Here is an 18,111-nt window from a genome sequence, read left to right as displayed (position 1 = left end):
TGCACGTGTGGTCCAGATTCTCATTTCATCAATTAGTGTAGGTTTGTGATCAATTTTGAATTTTTGATATGTTTTTCTAGTATTTATTCTGAATTGAGGTGGTTCCGCTGATAGTACAATGATAGCCCATTGGTGAAATCCAAATTTTTCGTTAAAAAAGGTAAATTACTTTGGTTTGATATGACAAAAAAAGGAGATACAAAATAACTTTTTATTTATTTTTTATGAAATATATATTTCCTCAGTTTTATAATCTTAAATAGCTTTAACATACTTTAGTTTATTTTAAAATATAACATGGAGTATATAATGTTTATTGTTGGTTTAGTTTATTGATATTAAATAGCTTTAACACACTTTACTTTACTTTATTTCATACTTGAATCTGCTATAATTTTGTATGTTAGGGCATGTTGGAGAGTTAAACTTACCCATGGGAAGGGCTAGGTTTAGTTAGATTTGTAGTTACAGAAATGCACCAAGATGTGTCCATATGTAGTCTATTTGGCTTATATGGATATCAAGGACCAATTATTGCATTGTCTACGTATTAAAAAACAAACGTACCTAGTGCTCTTAATATACTATCTTGATAATATCACCAATTTAATCTTCAGTACGGTTTAGTACATATAATGAATGATAATTTAAACAAAATAAGTACTTAAACCTATAACATATATATGCATTCTTTGATTGTTGCAAAGACAAGAAAAGTGTAATTGTGTAAGGGAAGGCAAATTCGTGCAAAACCACACGTTTCAATCTGAATATTTCGCTCACTAACCAACTATAAATGTAGTATATGTATATGCATATTTGATCTTATTTGTTGAAAAGCTCTAATAAAGTTAAACTTTTTTCTTATCTATGTGAACTCTAGATATGGCAAGAAAACATTCTCAAGAAGATACCTGAGACCTAGGAAAAGATAAAAAAAGCCAAACGTGGACGTGGGATTGCTTGTTTTTCAAAGAAGATACCCGAGCACAAGAAGCATATATATTTTGATAAAAATAACGAACGATATTCGGGTTCATAGGTAATGACTATGTCTGTGTGTATATATATGTAGTGTGTGTGTATATATATATTGTTGAATATATTTATAGAAATTGATGTTGTATTGAGTTGTAGGTCATACTAGGGTTCATGGAGGACTATATAAAAATGTGAGCCAAGACTCAATACCACAAGTACACACGAGGCCAACCTTTTGTGGCTCTAGCTATGGGTCTAATGGACGGGTCCACTATCCGCCAATCATGGTAATACATTTATAGTTTGCTAAATTTAAATGTTATATATGTATATATATATATATATATATATATATATATATATATATATATTAAAAGTGTTGAATGGTTTTGCAGAGTCACACCGAATGTGAGTTGTTAATGAATATGGCTGATATGTTAGAGACGGTGGCTTATGGTATGGCATGGCCTAGCACGTCAACGATGATAGGTTCTAGCCCAATATCTGAGGGTCGTGTCAAGGTGGAAGTGGATGATGTCGTTAATAAACATAAGAAGTCGGAATTTTATTCAGTCACCAAAACAAGTGAAATTAAATTGGTTGAAGATTTGGTTCTTTAATATGTTCAATGGCCAAGATAATGCAATAAGGGTATAATATAAATATATTTTAGTATATCAATAGTTACAATATTTTTTTTTTAAATTCTCTTAAGAATGAAGGGACACAGCATGTCACATAACACCCCCATTGTGAACTCACGCTGTGGGTCACAATCATAGAGGTGCCTCACCATTGGTAGCAGACTCAATAATACATGATCATGACACCACAATGACTTCAGCTTATCATCCACAGTTACAAATGGTCGCTGACCCATTTAATCTTATATCTTTGGTTAATTTAGTTATATTTGTTAGTGTCCAGACATTTTGTTTGTTATTTAGATTAACGAAGACGATCACCAACTTCCAAGTCCACTTGAAATGGAAGAACAAAGATCTTTTTAAAGGCAGTTTTGTAAATATGGTTAGTTTTCAAGAACTTGTTTATATAACAATTTGTTTATGTATGTTGTATACATATATTTATTTACTAATGTTTTTATAATGATTTTTAGTTGGTATCTATGCAGCAGCAACAAATTGTTGCAAATGCTCCCATACAAGTATTCGAACCCGTAAGGGTACCCGAACCCGTACCCGCATCGGATACCTATATGGGAGCATTTGCAGCAGTTTGTTGCTGCTTCATAGATACCAACTAAAAATCATTATAAAAATATCAGTAAATAAATATATGTATATAGAAAATATATATCTATATATAAAAATTGTTATATTAACATGCTTTTAAAACTAACCATATTTACAAAACTGCATTTAAAAAGATCTTGATCATCCATTTCAAGTGAACTTGGAAGTTGGTGATCGTCTTCGTCAATCCAAATAACAAACAAAATGTTAGGACACTAACAAATATAACTAAATTAACCAAAGATATAAGAGTAAATGGGTCAGCTACCATTTCTAAGTGTGGATGATAAGCTGAAGTCATTGTGGTGTCATCATCATGTATTATTGAGTCTGCTACCAATGATGAGACACCTTTATGACTGTGACCCACGACGCGAGTTCACAATGGGGTCGTTATGTGACATGCTTGTGTCCCTTCATTCTTAAGCTACAATTTTAAAAAAAAAAATTATAGTAACTATTGATATACTAAAATATATTTATATTATAATATACCCTTATTGCATATCTTGGCCATTGAAGAACCAAATCTTCAACCAATTTAATTTCACTTGTTTTAGTGGCTGAATAGACTTCCGACTTCTTATGTTTATCAACGATATCATCCACTTCCACCTTGACACAACCCTCAGATATTGGGCTAGAATCTATCATCGTTGACGTGCTAGGCCATACCATAAGCCACCGTCTCTAACCTATCAGGCATACTCATTAACAACTCACATTCGGTGTGACTCTACAAAATCATTCTAACACTTTTAATATATATGGAGAGACCGTTTATTGTACAATAGCCTTTATCCTACAAATTGTACGCGATCACCACAGCCGTACGATCTTCTGGTTATTAAACGCGTTGACACTAGTTTTTATAATTATGTATGTATGTATATATACATATATATATATATATAGAGAGAGAGAGAGAGAGAGAGTATAATGTACAAAAGCCCTAATCATACTTCACGTACGCGACCATCCTGACCGTCAGATCTTTGTGATTAAAGAGTGATTACGCAACGATTAGGATTTTTCATTAAGGGCAAATTAGACATTTTTCATTCTTGAACCAGGGTAATTCAGAAATTTACTAACATCAAGGAAATTATGCGAGTTCGTTATCTCTTGCATCCCGGTAATTACGATTCGTATCAGTTTCCAATAATTTTCACTAGGTTAGAACCCCGTGTATTACACGGATTGAATAAATGTAATTTTATATACTAAATTAAAACAATTATTCTTTAAAAATCTCGTTTATTACACGGGTTGAACAAATGTAATTTAATATATTAAATAATAAAAAAAAATTATATCTCTAAGAAACTCATATATTGTACTGAATAAATGTAATTTTATATACCAAATAATAAAAACCCGTGTATTGTACGGGTTGAATAAATCTAATTATATATACTAAATAATAAAAAAAGTTATATCTTTAAAAACACTGTGTATTACACGGGTTAAATAAATGTAATTTTGAAACCTTGTATATTACACGGGTTGGATAAATGTAATTTTATAAACTAAATAATAAAAAAAATTATATCTTTATAAACCCCTGTATTATACGGGTTGAATAAATCTAATTATATATACTAAATCATTATCATCATCATCATACTCAGTAAATCCCACAAATACCAAAGCTAAGGTAGGGTCTGATGAGAGTAAGATGTAAAGGCTGCTTTCAGTAAGACCCCCGACTCGATAGTAGTTTTGCATCAAGCTTTGGACATAAGGCACATAACACTCAGCAATCGGGACAAAGACCGATTAGTGCATGTGCCCTTTTGTCTTTCTGCTATCAACGCTACCACATGATGATGATGCGTGATTAACCGTCCGCCACTTTTAACGTTATTTTCACAAATTTAGTGAAATAACGTTAAAATTAGTGCAATTTCACTTTTGCCCTCCGAGCGTCCACACATACATATATTATTAAAAGTTAGATTAGATTATATATGAAATTAAGTGTATAACAAAAAGTTTTTATGAATTTCAAATGTAAAATTAATTGGAATCATTTACTAAAAGTAGGTTAGATTATATATGGGCTTATACGTGTGAGTAATTGTGATTATTGAATGGTTGAATTTTGAGGGTTTTGAAATGTGAATTTGATTATGATAGATTATATTTTAGTTTTAAAACTTCTAGAATGATTGAATCAAATAAAAGGATTATGATTTCCTAGAAACAAAAATGACGGAGTTTTTTTTTCTGATCATTTTGAACATGAGCAAATAGAACGATAGCATCTTAATAAAAAAAAATAACTAATTACAAATGTGAAACCCAATAATTTTACTTTTGTCCCATTGAAAAGATAAGTACAAACTAAATTTAAAAAAAAAATGAAATATGAAAATATGAGATAGAATAATCGATATTTTTTTTTTTCATAAAATAAGAGATAAGGGTAAACTAAATAAAAAAGTATCAATTTGGTAAATAATAATATTAAGTATGAAAAGGTAGAAAATTACAAAAGTAGACATCTTCAATGAATGACACGTGTCCAAAATCAAGTTTCTTTTATTATATAGTATAGATTTTTCAAATTATCAAATTAGCGGTTTTTTGTGGGCGATTAGGGTTTCCATCTCTTATTGTTTGTAATGGATCCACAGAGTAGTAATGCTCGAAACATAGATGATATTGAATTTGAATATGCTGAGGTCAATGCCAGTCATGATGCTGCAGAGCAATATAGGAATCCGACATCAGATAAGCACGTTCTGTTAGATGATCAGACCAGTAAGTTGTCAATTAAATGGTTTCAATTTTCCAGAATTCAACCAAATTATTGGTGTATGATGTGTTGTTTTTGCTCGTTCATCATTTTTTGATTATTAGCTTTTTTGAAATGTAATATAATCACGCATGGTTATATGAAGAAGACCTGTGTAATTCACTAACCATGCGTTATTTTTATGAAGTATACATTACTGGATGCTTTTTTTCCTTCCTGCGTTATTATTTTTTGATGCATTATTATTTTTGATGCAATTTGCGTGATTTGTTCTTTTCCTGTGTGTCTTTGGTTAGAGGTCATGTTTATAATTTTGTTTTTGTCATTTTTAAAATGTGTAGATGAAAGATTGTATATTCCGGAGGTAGCTTCATCATGTGTTCCTGTTATCGGAATGGAATTCTCTTCCATAGAGCAAGCATATGTTTTTTATCAGACATATACCAAGAAGGCAGGGTTCTCTGCTCGAAAAGGAGGTGAACATCATGTTGGTGGTATTATCAAGACTAAATACTTTGTGTGTTCAAAGGAGGGGCATAAACCACAGGAATTTGATGATCCTTATTCGAAGTTGTCTAAGCCATATAAACGTAGGAACAGACCGACTATTCGAACCGGCTGTAAAGCTCAAATTAAGCTTTAATCGACAGACGGGGTGTTGTATAAGGTTGATAAGTTTGTTCAGTCGCATAATCATTCATTCGTGTGCCCCAAAGATATGCATTTATTACCAGCTTATAGACATCTTTCCGAAACACAAGAAGAGATGATATGGGAGCTTGGTACATTGAATCTTGGGCCAGTGAAAGCCTTCAATATAATGAGACAAAGATACGAAGGTTTTGAAAATGTTGGCGCAACTAAAGACGATTGCAAGAATTTTAGAGCTAGGATACATAGCTATATCGGAGAGTATGATGCAGATATGGTTATCAATAGATTGACCGGTAAAAAGCAGTTTATGGTTGATTATTCATTCGTTCATTCAGTCGATGAAAACAAACGATTAACTGGCTTGTTCTGGGCCGATGGTTTGTGCAAACGTAACTATGCTGAGTTTGGAGATGTCATATCGTTTGATGTTACATTTAAAACCAACAAGTTAGTCCTCACTTCAATGTTAATCTTGTTATTTTATTTGTTGTATAGTCTTCTTGTTTTTTATTCATTTTTAATCTACATTTTGAAGGTATAAAATGATTTTTGTACCTTTTTCTGGTATTGATAACCACTGCCGGAATTGAAGGTATAAAATGGTTTTTGTACCTTTTACTGGTATTGATAACCACTGCCGGAATGTGACGCTTGGAGTCGGGTTGCTAGCATCCGAAAGCATTGAATCATATAAGTGGCTTTTACAATCATTTTTGGACTCATTTGGTAAGCAGCCGAAGGTGGTCGTCATTGATCAGGATCCCGCGATGAAACAAGCTATCGAAGCAGTGTTCGATAAGAGTAGGCACAGATTATGTATGTGGCACATAATGAAGAAACTTGCTGATAAGGTTAGGCTCAACTACAACATGCGTGATTATTATTACAACCTGCGTGATTATTTTCATGCGTTATTATTTCCTACATTCAATTTTTTTTACTTGCCCTTGTTCAATAAGTTCCAATTCTTTGTTTTAATAGGTGGGACATGAGTTGTGTAACAACGAAGAGTTCAAGAGACGTATGTGTGACATTGTATGGACTGATTCGATTGCGCCAGAAACGTTTGAGATAGAATGGAAGCTGATAATGATTGAATTCGGTCTAACCGAGAATAAATGGACTGATGATTTGTTTGGCACGAGATCTTCGTGGATTCCAGCTTTCTATCGTTACGAGCCTATGTCTGGGCTTATGCGGACCACCTCCAGATCAGAGAGCGAAAACCATTTTTTCTGTCAAGTGGCGAATTCTCAACTTACCTTTGTTGAGTTCTTTAACCATTTTGATGGTGCAATGGACGTGCAAGGATTTAACCATCGGAAGAATGACCATATATCTAGAAATACAATCCCAGATAACTTTTCTGAATCTACTTTAGAGGATGATGCTATGATAATGTACACTAGGTCAATTTTTGCTGATCAACAGTCAGAGTTACAATGAACACTGTCCGAGTGCCTTCCTATGGAGACTAAAATTGAGGAACCATTTTTGAAGATAAGTATGAAGGATTGGAAAGCACACGGCGACGGTTTACTAGAGGTAACACTATCTAGAACAGCTAACATGCGTTATTTGATTTTTAATTTTCAATTGTTTTTGTTTAGGTTTGTTTCAAGAAGGGGGATGATGTAATTGCATCATGTAGTTGTCGCAGGTTTGAACAATATGAATTGTTGTGCAAACATATATATTTTGTGTTCAAGATGTTCAAAGTGAAAGAAATTCCCAACAAGTACGTTATGAGAAGATGGACCAAAGACGTGGTACCGAATGATCTAAATAATACATTTGATTTAAGTGTTGATGATAATGATGCGCATAAAAAGGCTAAAGAGGTTGCGTATGAGATTATGCAGACCGGAGAGTATCTTATTGGTAACTTGATGAAAGATTTTGATCATCTTCTTGTAGTCAGGGATCGGATGAGGGAGATGAAAGAAATGGTTGATGAACTTCACATAACCAAGCTCATCGACCCTAAGTTTGATAGATATTCAAGGTTAATCGATTACGAGAAACCGAACACTGATGCTCCTAGTACAGTCCGTGTGCCAACCGGTATTAGAAACAAAGGACGCGGTTCACATAAGCGGATTAAATCAAAAAAAAAAAAAAGAGAAAATTATTAGTCTAAAAGGCAAGAGAAGTCGGACATGCAGTGTTTGCAATATCAAAGGTCATGATATTCGAACTTGCGAGGTTTTAAAGGGTAAAGCTAGTGCTGCCGATAAGAATGCCAATAAGAAGGGGAGGAAAAGAAGAGCAATTCAGTTAGAGAATGATCCTGGTTTAGTTGACGAGGAGGTAGAAACTGGTGATAAAGAGGAGGAGTATGAGGAGGTTGATGAAGCAGATAATAGTGATTCTGAATGGGAAGACGAGTAATTTTTGAACCATAATTGCATTCATTTAAACATTCCATTTTTCATGATTTTATTAAGACACAACTGTATGTAATCTATTACATTCAGAACATTTTACCATCATATGCGTGATTGAACATCTCATTTGATTCTTTTTTACCCCTTTTTGATATGCAGATGCGTGATTAATCATATCTATACAAGACTATCTGAAATGGAGATCTCAAATGACCATTAAACCCCTCTCTAACATTTTTGCATAACCTGTCTTAACCCTTGTTCACAGCGATTTCCACCCAAAACATACCCAAACACAGATTTTTATCATCATAACTAGCGTCATAAAAAAAGACACATACGTGATAATAATTAGCATGCATTTTTCATATTAATAATGCTAAAACAACATTCATAAATATACCCACATTCATAACATGATTTCCGTAAATATACCAACATATAAGTTTAATACACCAAAAACCACTATAGTTCAAAATACCAACAACATTAGGACATCCCAAAATATCAACAAAAAAGTGGATTAATCAGCCATACCACTTAGTTCCGTGTCAATATCTTCCCAAGCTCCTTCTCAGTCGTCTCCATCTTCTCTTTAATCGTCTCCACTGCATCTTTCAGATATGAGTAAACCAAGTTATCTGCAGATGACTGATCCTTCATCATCTCTATGCCATTGTCCCTCAATGAAGATTTTGGTTCTTCTAGGAGTTTCCCCCAGACTTCCCGGGTCTTCTTTTGCTGTTCTAAGAGTCTCCACTGCACATCCAGAATACTGTTAGAAGAGTTAACATTAGAAGCAAGCTCTGTCAACCTGCGGGTTGACAGGAGCTCCTTGATTGCTTCGCTTGAGAGATCAGTAGACATTGTGGTTTTCTTTGAAAAGAGATGTTATTTTTTTTGCATAAATCTAATGGGGGGAATGATATATGTATATAGATTGTGAATTAATATGGTAGTTGAAAGAGCTTTTGTAATTAAAATTAGATATCTACAAAATGACTAGTCATGTCGATTTAAGAGTCTAGGTGTAGGTTTCATTATTATTAGGAATAATTATATTTTATATCAACTTGTATCCTTTATATTGTTTAATATTTTTAACAAATCTTAGTAGCCTACATAATTCAGGAGCTTACATAATGCTCAGTGATTAAACATATGCGTGATTATTTCAGTTATAAGTTGATACATGCGTCATTTTTAATAATGTTTATATCCATGCGTGATAAGTTGTTCTATGCGTCATTTTTAGTACATGCGTGATTTGGTATAATAGCGTGATAATTTGTAAATGCGTGATAATTTGTACTGGGCCAAGAAAACTCCAAAAAAAAACAGCTAGGATGATTCCTGAACTATACAGTTGTCATGGTTAATAATTTTAGTTGTCCTCTTGTTTGCTATTTCCTTTTATATATCATTGGAAAACCATTCAAATATTATCTTTAAAGATGGCAGATTCTTGTAATTCATCATGTGGTTCTTCTTCATCATCCGGTATGCATGCTTATCTTAAAAATAGGATTGGGGATCAAATAGCTGAGGACAAGTCTTGTTGGAAACTAACATTTCTAGAGTTAGGGAGAACATGAAAATGCGAGAAGAGATTTTCAATTTGTTGTCTGGTATGACAGATTCAAGTGTCAAAGAGGTGGCTATGATGTTTATGGTTGATCTTGGCAAGCGGGATGAGAAACAGTTAAAAGAGCTTGCGGATGCAATAACCGTCTTAGGATGCTCTATGGACACGAAGATCAAGTTTTTGGAGTCCTATTTCTGATGGTTATTATGTATCATCAATCATATGGGTAGTGAAATCATGCGTTTTTTATGTTTTATCTAAGTGTTTTATTTTTGTATGGAAATTGTGTGTTGAATAAGGAAATTATCCCATTAGTTTATGATTAATCAGAAAATTTAAGAATTAAAAATAAAATTAAAAAACCAACATGTCTAAGATGTTTGCAACAAAGAACATCAACAAAGTAGTTTTACGACTTAGCATTTTTTCCCCTTTTTAAGGTTGAAGAACTGATCCAATCGGTTCTTAATTTTGTTATCTAGATCGCGCAAAACATCTACGGTGCTCGCTTTCTTCGTAAATTCCTTAGCTTTGTCGAATACTTCTTTCCTTATAAGATTGTAGTCGGACAATACAATCTTACTAAGATATCGGTACCGTAAGAATCGAAGTTGTGAATCTTGAATCTTCTTTTTATCTTCGTTCTCAAACCCCGGATTCCATGGAGATTTTCCTTTGTATGTCTCCATATGCCTCATAGTGAAGACACCACAGTCGCAACCGTTTTGAAGAGTTCTCCAATCCATTTCCTTTCGAATTATGCTTGTTGTTTCCAAGTTTGTTATCCACTCTTTTTGTCGAATCTTGCCTTTTAGGTATAGTACTAGAACTCTTCGCTATAATCACGAAAAAAATCATATTAGTACCTAGTCATTGTAGTAATATAAAGCTACTTAGAATTACCAGCTTTTCGGGGCGCCCACGGTAGCGTGTGCTAAACGGTTCGTCAAACCTAGAGTTATCAATTAACTCGATTTCGCCATTTTTCAAGTGAAAGCATAGGCACCAGAAATGATCAGATAGTAGTACTGGAATGAAGATTAGATCCAATGTGTCAACTTTCTTCACCTGATACTTACACAGTATATCGTCTACGATTGGTGCAAATACTTTCAATCGATCATTGTCTGTGTATTTGGCCCAAACATTTCGTCTTGCTGCAAAAAGTATGGTGATTTTTTTCATTAAACTCCATCGGTCCGTTAGTCTTAAACAAGCGTGATTATCATATAGAATGCTTCGTTAACCTTAAACATGTATTCATTTATCTTTCAACATGCGTGGTTATCGTATAGCAGGCTTGGTTTACCTTAACAATCGTGAATACATTTCAATAGTATGATTGGTTAAACAAGCGTGATTATCATATAGTATGTGCATTTCAATATTATGTGCATTAACAAGCGTGATTACATTTCATAGTATGTGCATTAACTTTTAAACAAGCGTGATTATCATATAGTATGATTGGTTAAAAACCTTAACATGCGTGATTACATTTCAATATGTGTGGGTAACATTTAAAAGTTCAAACATGCATGATTAATAGTATAATTTATACATGCGTGATTATTGTGGAAAAACTTACAAATATTGTACTTGGCAAGAACAGCCTGTAGGGTGATAATTTTGTCCCTTTTTTTCTCTTCAAAGTTTAACACATCTACAAACGCGTCCACTCCACTTGAAGCTAGGTATTGCGATGGGTGAAAGCTTTCAAAAAAGATTTTTAGTGTTTCGACTCCACTTTCAGACTTGTATATCAATGTCCTGTTGTTTAAAACCATAAAACGACAGTTTAAAAAACAGACGAAAATTTTGAAAATTTTAGGCTGTTTATAAGAGACAAAACATCTTACCCAATATCTTCGACCGGAGCTAAGAGATAACAGATTATTGTTTGGTCACGATCCAGAAGTGGCTCGTATAAGTTGGTTATCCTGTTGCAGTAAGGTGATCTGTATGCGTCACCTAATTCTGCCATTCGTTTTTCGTTCTTTTCCCTCAACATTTTGAGACGCGTTCTCACTAGTTGTGTATGTCTCTCGTCATCCGTTAGTTGTTTATGTCTCTCGTCATCCGTCTTCTTTGTGTTCGCAGACACCGGATTGTTGCACTTACTTTCATTTGGTGTTTGTAGGATTGGAGCCAATTTTAAAAGCGTCTCTACCGACTGCATTTATGCATCCGTCACTTCATCAGTTTCTTCGGCGGATGTGGTCGGAGGCATTTCTTTACCATAGATGTCAGGGTTTATCTTTTCAAGCTCATTCAACATCGACTCGGTTATTGTATTCTGACTTTGTGCTTTTTGTTGGCTGCACTCTGCTAAATTTACAGCTTGGTCCATTTGGTGTACCACATCTGCTTGTGTCACTGTTTGTACGTTCGAGTAGGTTAATTTTTTGTAAACACAAGTTAGAATACGGTTAATAATTTAGCAATGATCGTATTTGTTACCTTCTGTCGTCTACTTGTATACACCTGGTTTGATGGTTTGTAATGCAGCCAGGCATGAGTCTGAAATACCCCATCATCATATGTCATATTATCAACATCATGACATCCTATAAAATCACAAACGTTTTCGTTATTATTAAACATAAATTCCCGTAAATCTTAAGAAATAATACAAATTCTTATTTACCTTTTGTTTTTCCTGTGTTTTCATCTTCCACGGTTGCATCTCCATCCCCTCCTAACTCTTGAATTGTATCGCCACCCTCTCCAACTTTGTTTTGAATCGCCTCATCACCTCCAGAGCTTACTTGATCAGTTCTCGTCGGTTCCGTATTTTTAACCGCATCATCCCATCTTTTACACATTCTCATTATTTCTGGATCCCAGAAACACTTTTCCTTTACGTCCGTAACGAGATTATTAATTTCCGTAACCGGAGAAATGTATTTATTTATATTCTTGTCCATTGTTTTCAACAACAGCTGAATAATTGGAGTTTTATCAATACCATGCGTGATTATCTCCCTCATAAGCGTAATTTTCATTTTTAGCAATATCATGCGTCATTATCTAGGTAACTAGCGTAATTTTTTTTAATGTTTTTGTCCATTTTTGTTGTTAATCATGGGCTTTGAACAGGGTAATGTTTCTCCTAATAAATTGGTCCAACAGGCCAATGTTTCTCCTAATAAACTGGCCCAACATGTTAATCTAGTGGGTAGTTGATATCATTAGAAGCCCATTGCACTTTTTATGACATCAAGACTTATGCTAATGGGCCTCTTGTGCCGGTCATATATATTTGGGCTTAGTGCAGGCTTATTACTTTCTTAATCTAAATTGACCCAGTTACAGTAGCTGTCCAAGCCAAGGTCTTGTAACCAGCAGTAGCATACGTCCAACTTGAAACCCACCTGAACAAATTTAGACGCCCCAAACCAGCCCAAACCTGGCCCGTTATACCCAGATTTATCCACTAGTAAACACCTAGTCTCAAGATGGTTTCTAAGCGGCCCAAGAGTGACTCAAATCATGCGGTATTAACACAAAAAAGTGACTCAAATCATGCAGTATTAATTTGTTAAACTAACATGCGTTATTAATTTTTTTAACTAGCGTCATTTTTCTAGATGTACATGCATTATTTTTCTAACATCATAAACAAGTATTATTCTGTATTACGAGGTTCTTAAAGCTCTTAAAGCATGCTTTATTCATAATATCATAAACAAAAGTCCAGTTTACCTTCTTATTTTTGTTTGAGGCTTCCCACGCAGCGTGATCATAGATCACCCCGGTTAGTTGAAGTGGAGTGTTGCAGTAGTCAAGCTCTTTTTGCGTTTGTGTCCCTATGCCCATTTCTTCTAGGTTCAAATCTGAATTATGTTCACTAGGATTCCAGCCCTCAAACCAATCGGTAGTTGATGGTATGTAACCTTCGTCAATCGAATCTTCACCAGCCAGGTTTCTTCTTTTGTAGACCTGTGTGGTATCCACTGGTGGTATTGTGAAGTCATCCGTATCTGTCCTAGGCTGATCTGAAGTATCGAATGCGGCGAGGTTTTCTTGTACTGCAGCTGCCTTGTGTAATGGGATGTTGTCAGCGAACAGGTCCGTGAATAACGTCGAAGTTTGTTGATTGATGATTTTGAATAGCGTTGTTGGAGCCTCTTCATTTTGATGATCATCGTCATTGATGTCCGAGGCAGTCACATGTTGTTGATCCTAGCGATTGTCATGCGTTTCTTCATCTTTGTCAACTTCATCACAATCTTCAACATTCAGCGGCCCATTGTTGTATAAATATTCTTCCACGTCGTCAATCATACCCGATGTTATATACTTTATGACTGGCAGTTTGACAATTCATCGAAAATTTTGTGCCTGGAGTTGAAATAATGGTTGTATAGAAGCTGCATATAGTTGTTTGAAAAAAACCAAATTACTACTACCAATATTGTATTAACATAAATTTTAAAGATATCTACAAAACATACCGTTAGAAATGCAACTGGTCCATTGTATTGTGAGTCCAGTTTTTTCCAACCTTGTCTAGTTCGTTTGAGCGATTCTAAAACAAAGGAGCACCAATCCAGCTTTGAAATGTCTTCCTCTTTGTCAATGGCAAGTAGAAAACTTTGTTTAACCGTTGTTGACTTTGTTATCTCTACAAACAAAGTGTTCCAGTAGGCTAGAAAATTTAACTTGAATAATCTGCCGCCATTTGTTTGTTTTTTCATTGCTTTTGCAACTAATGTATGAGTAATTTTGTTGGTGTCCGGCCACTAGTTTTTGAACTCATCAATTGTTGTTTCGGCCCCTTGAGTAGCAGTATTTTTTTCGACTATCGCTCCTTTCCGAGGCTTATTTTTTTCCCGTACTATAACATGCCCTTTTGGAATACCAAACACATCATGTACTGAATCTCGGGTGATTTCTATCTTATGATTTCCTATGCTTAGTGTGCTGTATTGCTCGTCATAGTTTCGTACGAGCCAATAACCTAGACGTGTGCTTATATGATTAAGCTTTATATCAAGCACATCTGCTACCTGTGCTTCTGTAAATTGTTTTACTGTATCTAAGAAACCTGAAGGACTACACCGTAGGCTTATTACATCATGATGGTATTCATAGTACGGTCTTGGTTCCGTCCTAATTGGTTCCGCTTCGATAATCGTCTGTTTCCCCTTTCTAGGATCCATCTGCTTGTCTTCTTTCGATGGTTTCTTTTTTACTGGCTCAAAGTCATCATCATCTTGGTCAGTTGAAGTCTTTGGCCTCTTTTTTGTGTTTTCGGCCCTTTTGCCTATCAAGTCTTTAATCGGTACTTCAAAATCATCATCATCATCTTGAAGATGTAATTTTTTTTACTTTTTCTTTACGTTTAAATTGCGAGGTTGGTTTGTTATCATCGGCTGAATGGGGGGCTCAAAATCATCATCATCATCAGCCGCCCCTACATTCATATTTCAAAACCAATTAAATCAAGCAAATTAGCTTTTTTATATAATAACAGGCGTTATTATTTTATTGGTTGTGCTTAACAAATCTTATACAACTTGCGTTATTATTTTCATTGGCTTTGCTCAACAAATATTATACAATAGGCGTTATTATTTTTGCCAACAATTTTTTTTTCATAACAGAAGTTGTTTAGTGGACAAAAAACAAGCCACAGGATGTCCATCCTTGCATCAGTTTCAATGATTTCCCCACCAAAACTAATTAATTCTAATCTTAAGACCCTTTTGGACATGTTAATACCTGTATTACAGAATGCATACTAACATATTTTCACTTAGACATGGTGCTCAACTAATCTTATTCACCATGCGTAAATATGTTCATTTGATGCTTTATTATTTTCATCCTGCTAAATCAAAAATTTTGCTTTAAAAACGGATGAAAACAAAGGGCAAGTTAGATAAGAAGCCCCAATATCAAAATTTAACCTAATAAAACATTCAATACTTTTTTAAACAAAACGGAAAGTTACCCCAAAATCCCCAATTTCACAATTTAACCTAATAATACAGTGGATGGTGGATGAACAATCTAATACCGCTAGTTCATATCCAACAATCGTCTAATATCAATGATGCTAATACCGCTTGTTCATATCAATGAATCAACATCAAATTACGCTAGTTCATATCAAATAACGCTCGTTAATCAAACCGGATTTTTTAGAAGATACCTGGATTTATGCCGCTAGTGTGTACCGTGTGCACCGGATCGTCTCACTTCTTGCTCCTTCTCTCTCGTTTAGCTTCAATTTTTGTGTCACCATACAATGAAACCACTGATTAGTATGACAATTCAACTAAAACCTTGTGAGTGATTGAAGAAAGAAATAAACGGATGAGAAGATGATTTAATCGATACCTCTTAATGCCGTATTTGTCATCCTCACTTCAAATCGATGCTCGTTTGTTGTTCACTGTTGTCGTCGTTCTCCCGTAATCGCCTTCAACCTCACCGTCAATTTTGGGGTTTAATTATGGTTTTTAATTTGAGAGAGAGATTTAGCCGGGTATATAGGCATAGTAAATTGACTATTTTAAACTTTTGTTACAGTAATTACGCTTTTGATCCGCTTCTTATCATCTAATTAATCACGCTTTTAATCCCCTGATCTGACGGTCAGTATTGCCCCGTACATTAAGTACGATTAGTCATTATGTATGTTAACCGCTCTCTCTCTCTCTCTCTCTCTCTCTCTATATATATATATATATATATATATATAGGGGGAGGTTCATTTGAGAAGAATCTTCTTGAAAGAAGAAAAATAAATTAATCTAGACCCTATATTTTTTTTATCAATGGTTGGGAATTAAGATATCATTTTTATCCATTTTTATTTAATGCTTTAATTACTAAGGGTAATATAGACAATTTGATGTAGAATACTAATAAATATTTTAAAGAGTTACTTAAGTCTCATTAATGCCACCATAATTTTCTCCTTCACCACCATTAATGTGTTGGATCCTATACTAATTTATTAGAAGTGGCAAAATTATTTAAAAGTGTTGTGTCCTACACATATTTTATTATGAGTCGCAAAATTATTTAAAAGTTTAGGAGTCCTACACATTCTGTACCCTACACCAAAACAATGTTTTAATAGTGTAGGAAACGTTGAATATGTAAGATCAAGTGCATGATGTTTTTATTGTGTAAGGTGCACAACTATTTTATAAGATAAACTCATTAAATGATTAGAGTTCATTAATTTGAATAGCAAAAATAAATAATAGACTCATTAAATGATTTGTCCAAATTACCTTTGTATCCTTTATTCTTTTTATTCTTAATTTGTAATTTCTTCTCATTTGAACTCTCCACTATATGTATAAGGGGAGGTTCATTTGAGAAGAATCTTCTTGAAAGAAGAAAAATAAATTAATCTAGACCCTATATTTTTTTGATCAATGGTTGGGAATTAAGATATCATTTTTATCCATTTTTAATTAATGCTTTAATTACTAAGGGTAATATAGACAATTTGATGTAGAATACTAATAAATATTTTAAAGAGTTACTTAAGTCTCATTAATGCCACCATAATTTTCTCCTTCACCACCATAATTTTCTCCAAATGCGAAGGTTAAAATTGACAATTGCTCATAGTAATTGAGTTGAGATATTTCAAAATCTTTTTAAACCCTAAATCAAAATCAAAACCTTACGTTCTTCTTCTCCAACCGCTACGATTTCATCTTCTCCAACTGTCGACCATCATTACCGGTGCGATTTCATCTTCACCGTCGCCATCCTCCGGTGCGATTTCATCTTCCCCAACCGCCCGTGCGTGCTTCCGGTGCGATTTCATCCAATGATAATGACCACTACAGCTTTGGGAGGTAACATAACTACATGATTTGATACTATTGTTTACTATTTTGAACACAAACTTGATCCGATTGTTCAATATCTGGCTGTTGTACGGGAGAAACGGAGCACGCGACAAACCACAATCGAAGAAGATGAATCCAGGTCTTGATTATATATTGCATATCTTTGTTCCTTGGGTTATGTTCGCTACATGCGATTTTGTATAATTTGGGGGTTTGATAAGGTGCGAATCTGCTAGGGGGTTTAGATTCAATGTTCTGCTTTTATTGGTTTTTTATAATATGTGAAATACATGTAAAATTTATGTTTGGATTCTTATAACATGCGAATTCTGAGTAGTTTTGGTTACTGTTTTTTATAATATGCGATGTATTGAAAAACATGTAATTTGGAAAAACACTGACTTTTAACAATCATTTTTTGTATTATAGAAATTGATGATGATGACAACTTTGAATTACCTATTAGCACATTGAGAAAAGTGAACACAATGAAGAAAAAATGGTCATAGAAGAAAATGATGATGATTTTGTTGAGCCTGTACCAAAATGGAAGAATCTGAAAGGTGGAAATACGAAAAAAAACGTTCTAGTTCACAGAACGACGAAGGTGATGACTATCAGCAACCGGCTAAGAAATCTAAAATGAAAAAAAAGAAGCCTT

The 18,111-nt window shown here is 34.1% G+C and overlaps 1 protein-coding gene and 1 long non-coding RNA gene across 2 annotated transcripts; both read left to right on the top strand.

The window, feature by feature from the left end:
* Window positions 1-415: 415 nt before the first annotated feature.
* On the top strand, window positions 416-1,932 carry LOC110918494. Its single transcript, XR_002581370.2, has 3 exons — window positions 416-1,042; window positions 1,138-1,268; window positions 1,377-1,932. It is a non-coding gene; the product is annotated as an uncharacterized LOC110918494 (long non-coding RNA).
* Window positions 1,933-6,210: 4,278 nt separating this feature from the next.
* On the top strand, window positions 6,211-7,098 carry LOC118488199 (protein FAR1-RELATED SEQUENCE 5-like). The gene is made up of 2 exons (XM_035985422.1): window positions 6,211-6,503; window positions 6,634-7,098. Exons 1-2 carry the CDS (start codon window positions 6,252-6,254, stop codon window positions 7,096-7,098), a joined length of 717 nt encoding a protein of 238 aa, XP_035841315.1. The 5' UTR covers window positions 6,211-6,251.
* Window positions 7,099-18,111: the final 11,013 nt, after the last annotated feature.

The sequence above is a fragment of the Helianthus annuus genome, chromosome 16, assembly GCF_002127325.2.
Source record: "Helianthus annuus cultivar XRQ/B chromosome 16, HanXRQr2.0-SUNRISE, whole genome shotgun sequence".
Lineage (NCBI taxonomy): Eukaryota > Viridiplantae > Streptophyta > Magnoliopsida > Asterales > Asteraceae > Helianthus > Helianthus annuus.
The sequence above is the reverse complement of the archived record's forward strand: the minus strand, read 5'-3'. Positions and strand labels throughout refer to the sequence as shown.

Coding starts and splice junctions, on each gene's coding strand:
- LOC118488199 (XM_035985422.1), top strand. CDS start 6,252: ATGGTTTTTGTACCTTTTACTGGTATTGATAACCACTGCCGGAATGTG. Junction 6,504..6,633: donor TGAAGAAACTTGCTGATAAG/GTTAGGCTCAAC, acceptor TTGTTTTAATAG/GTGGGACATGAGTTGTGTAA.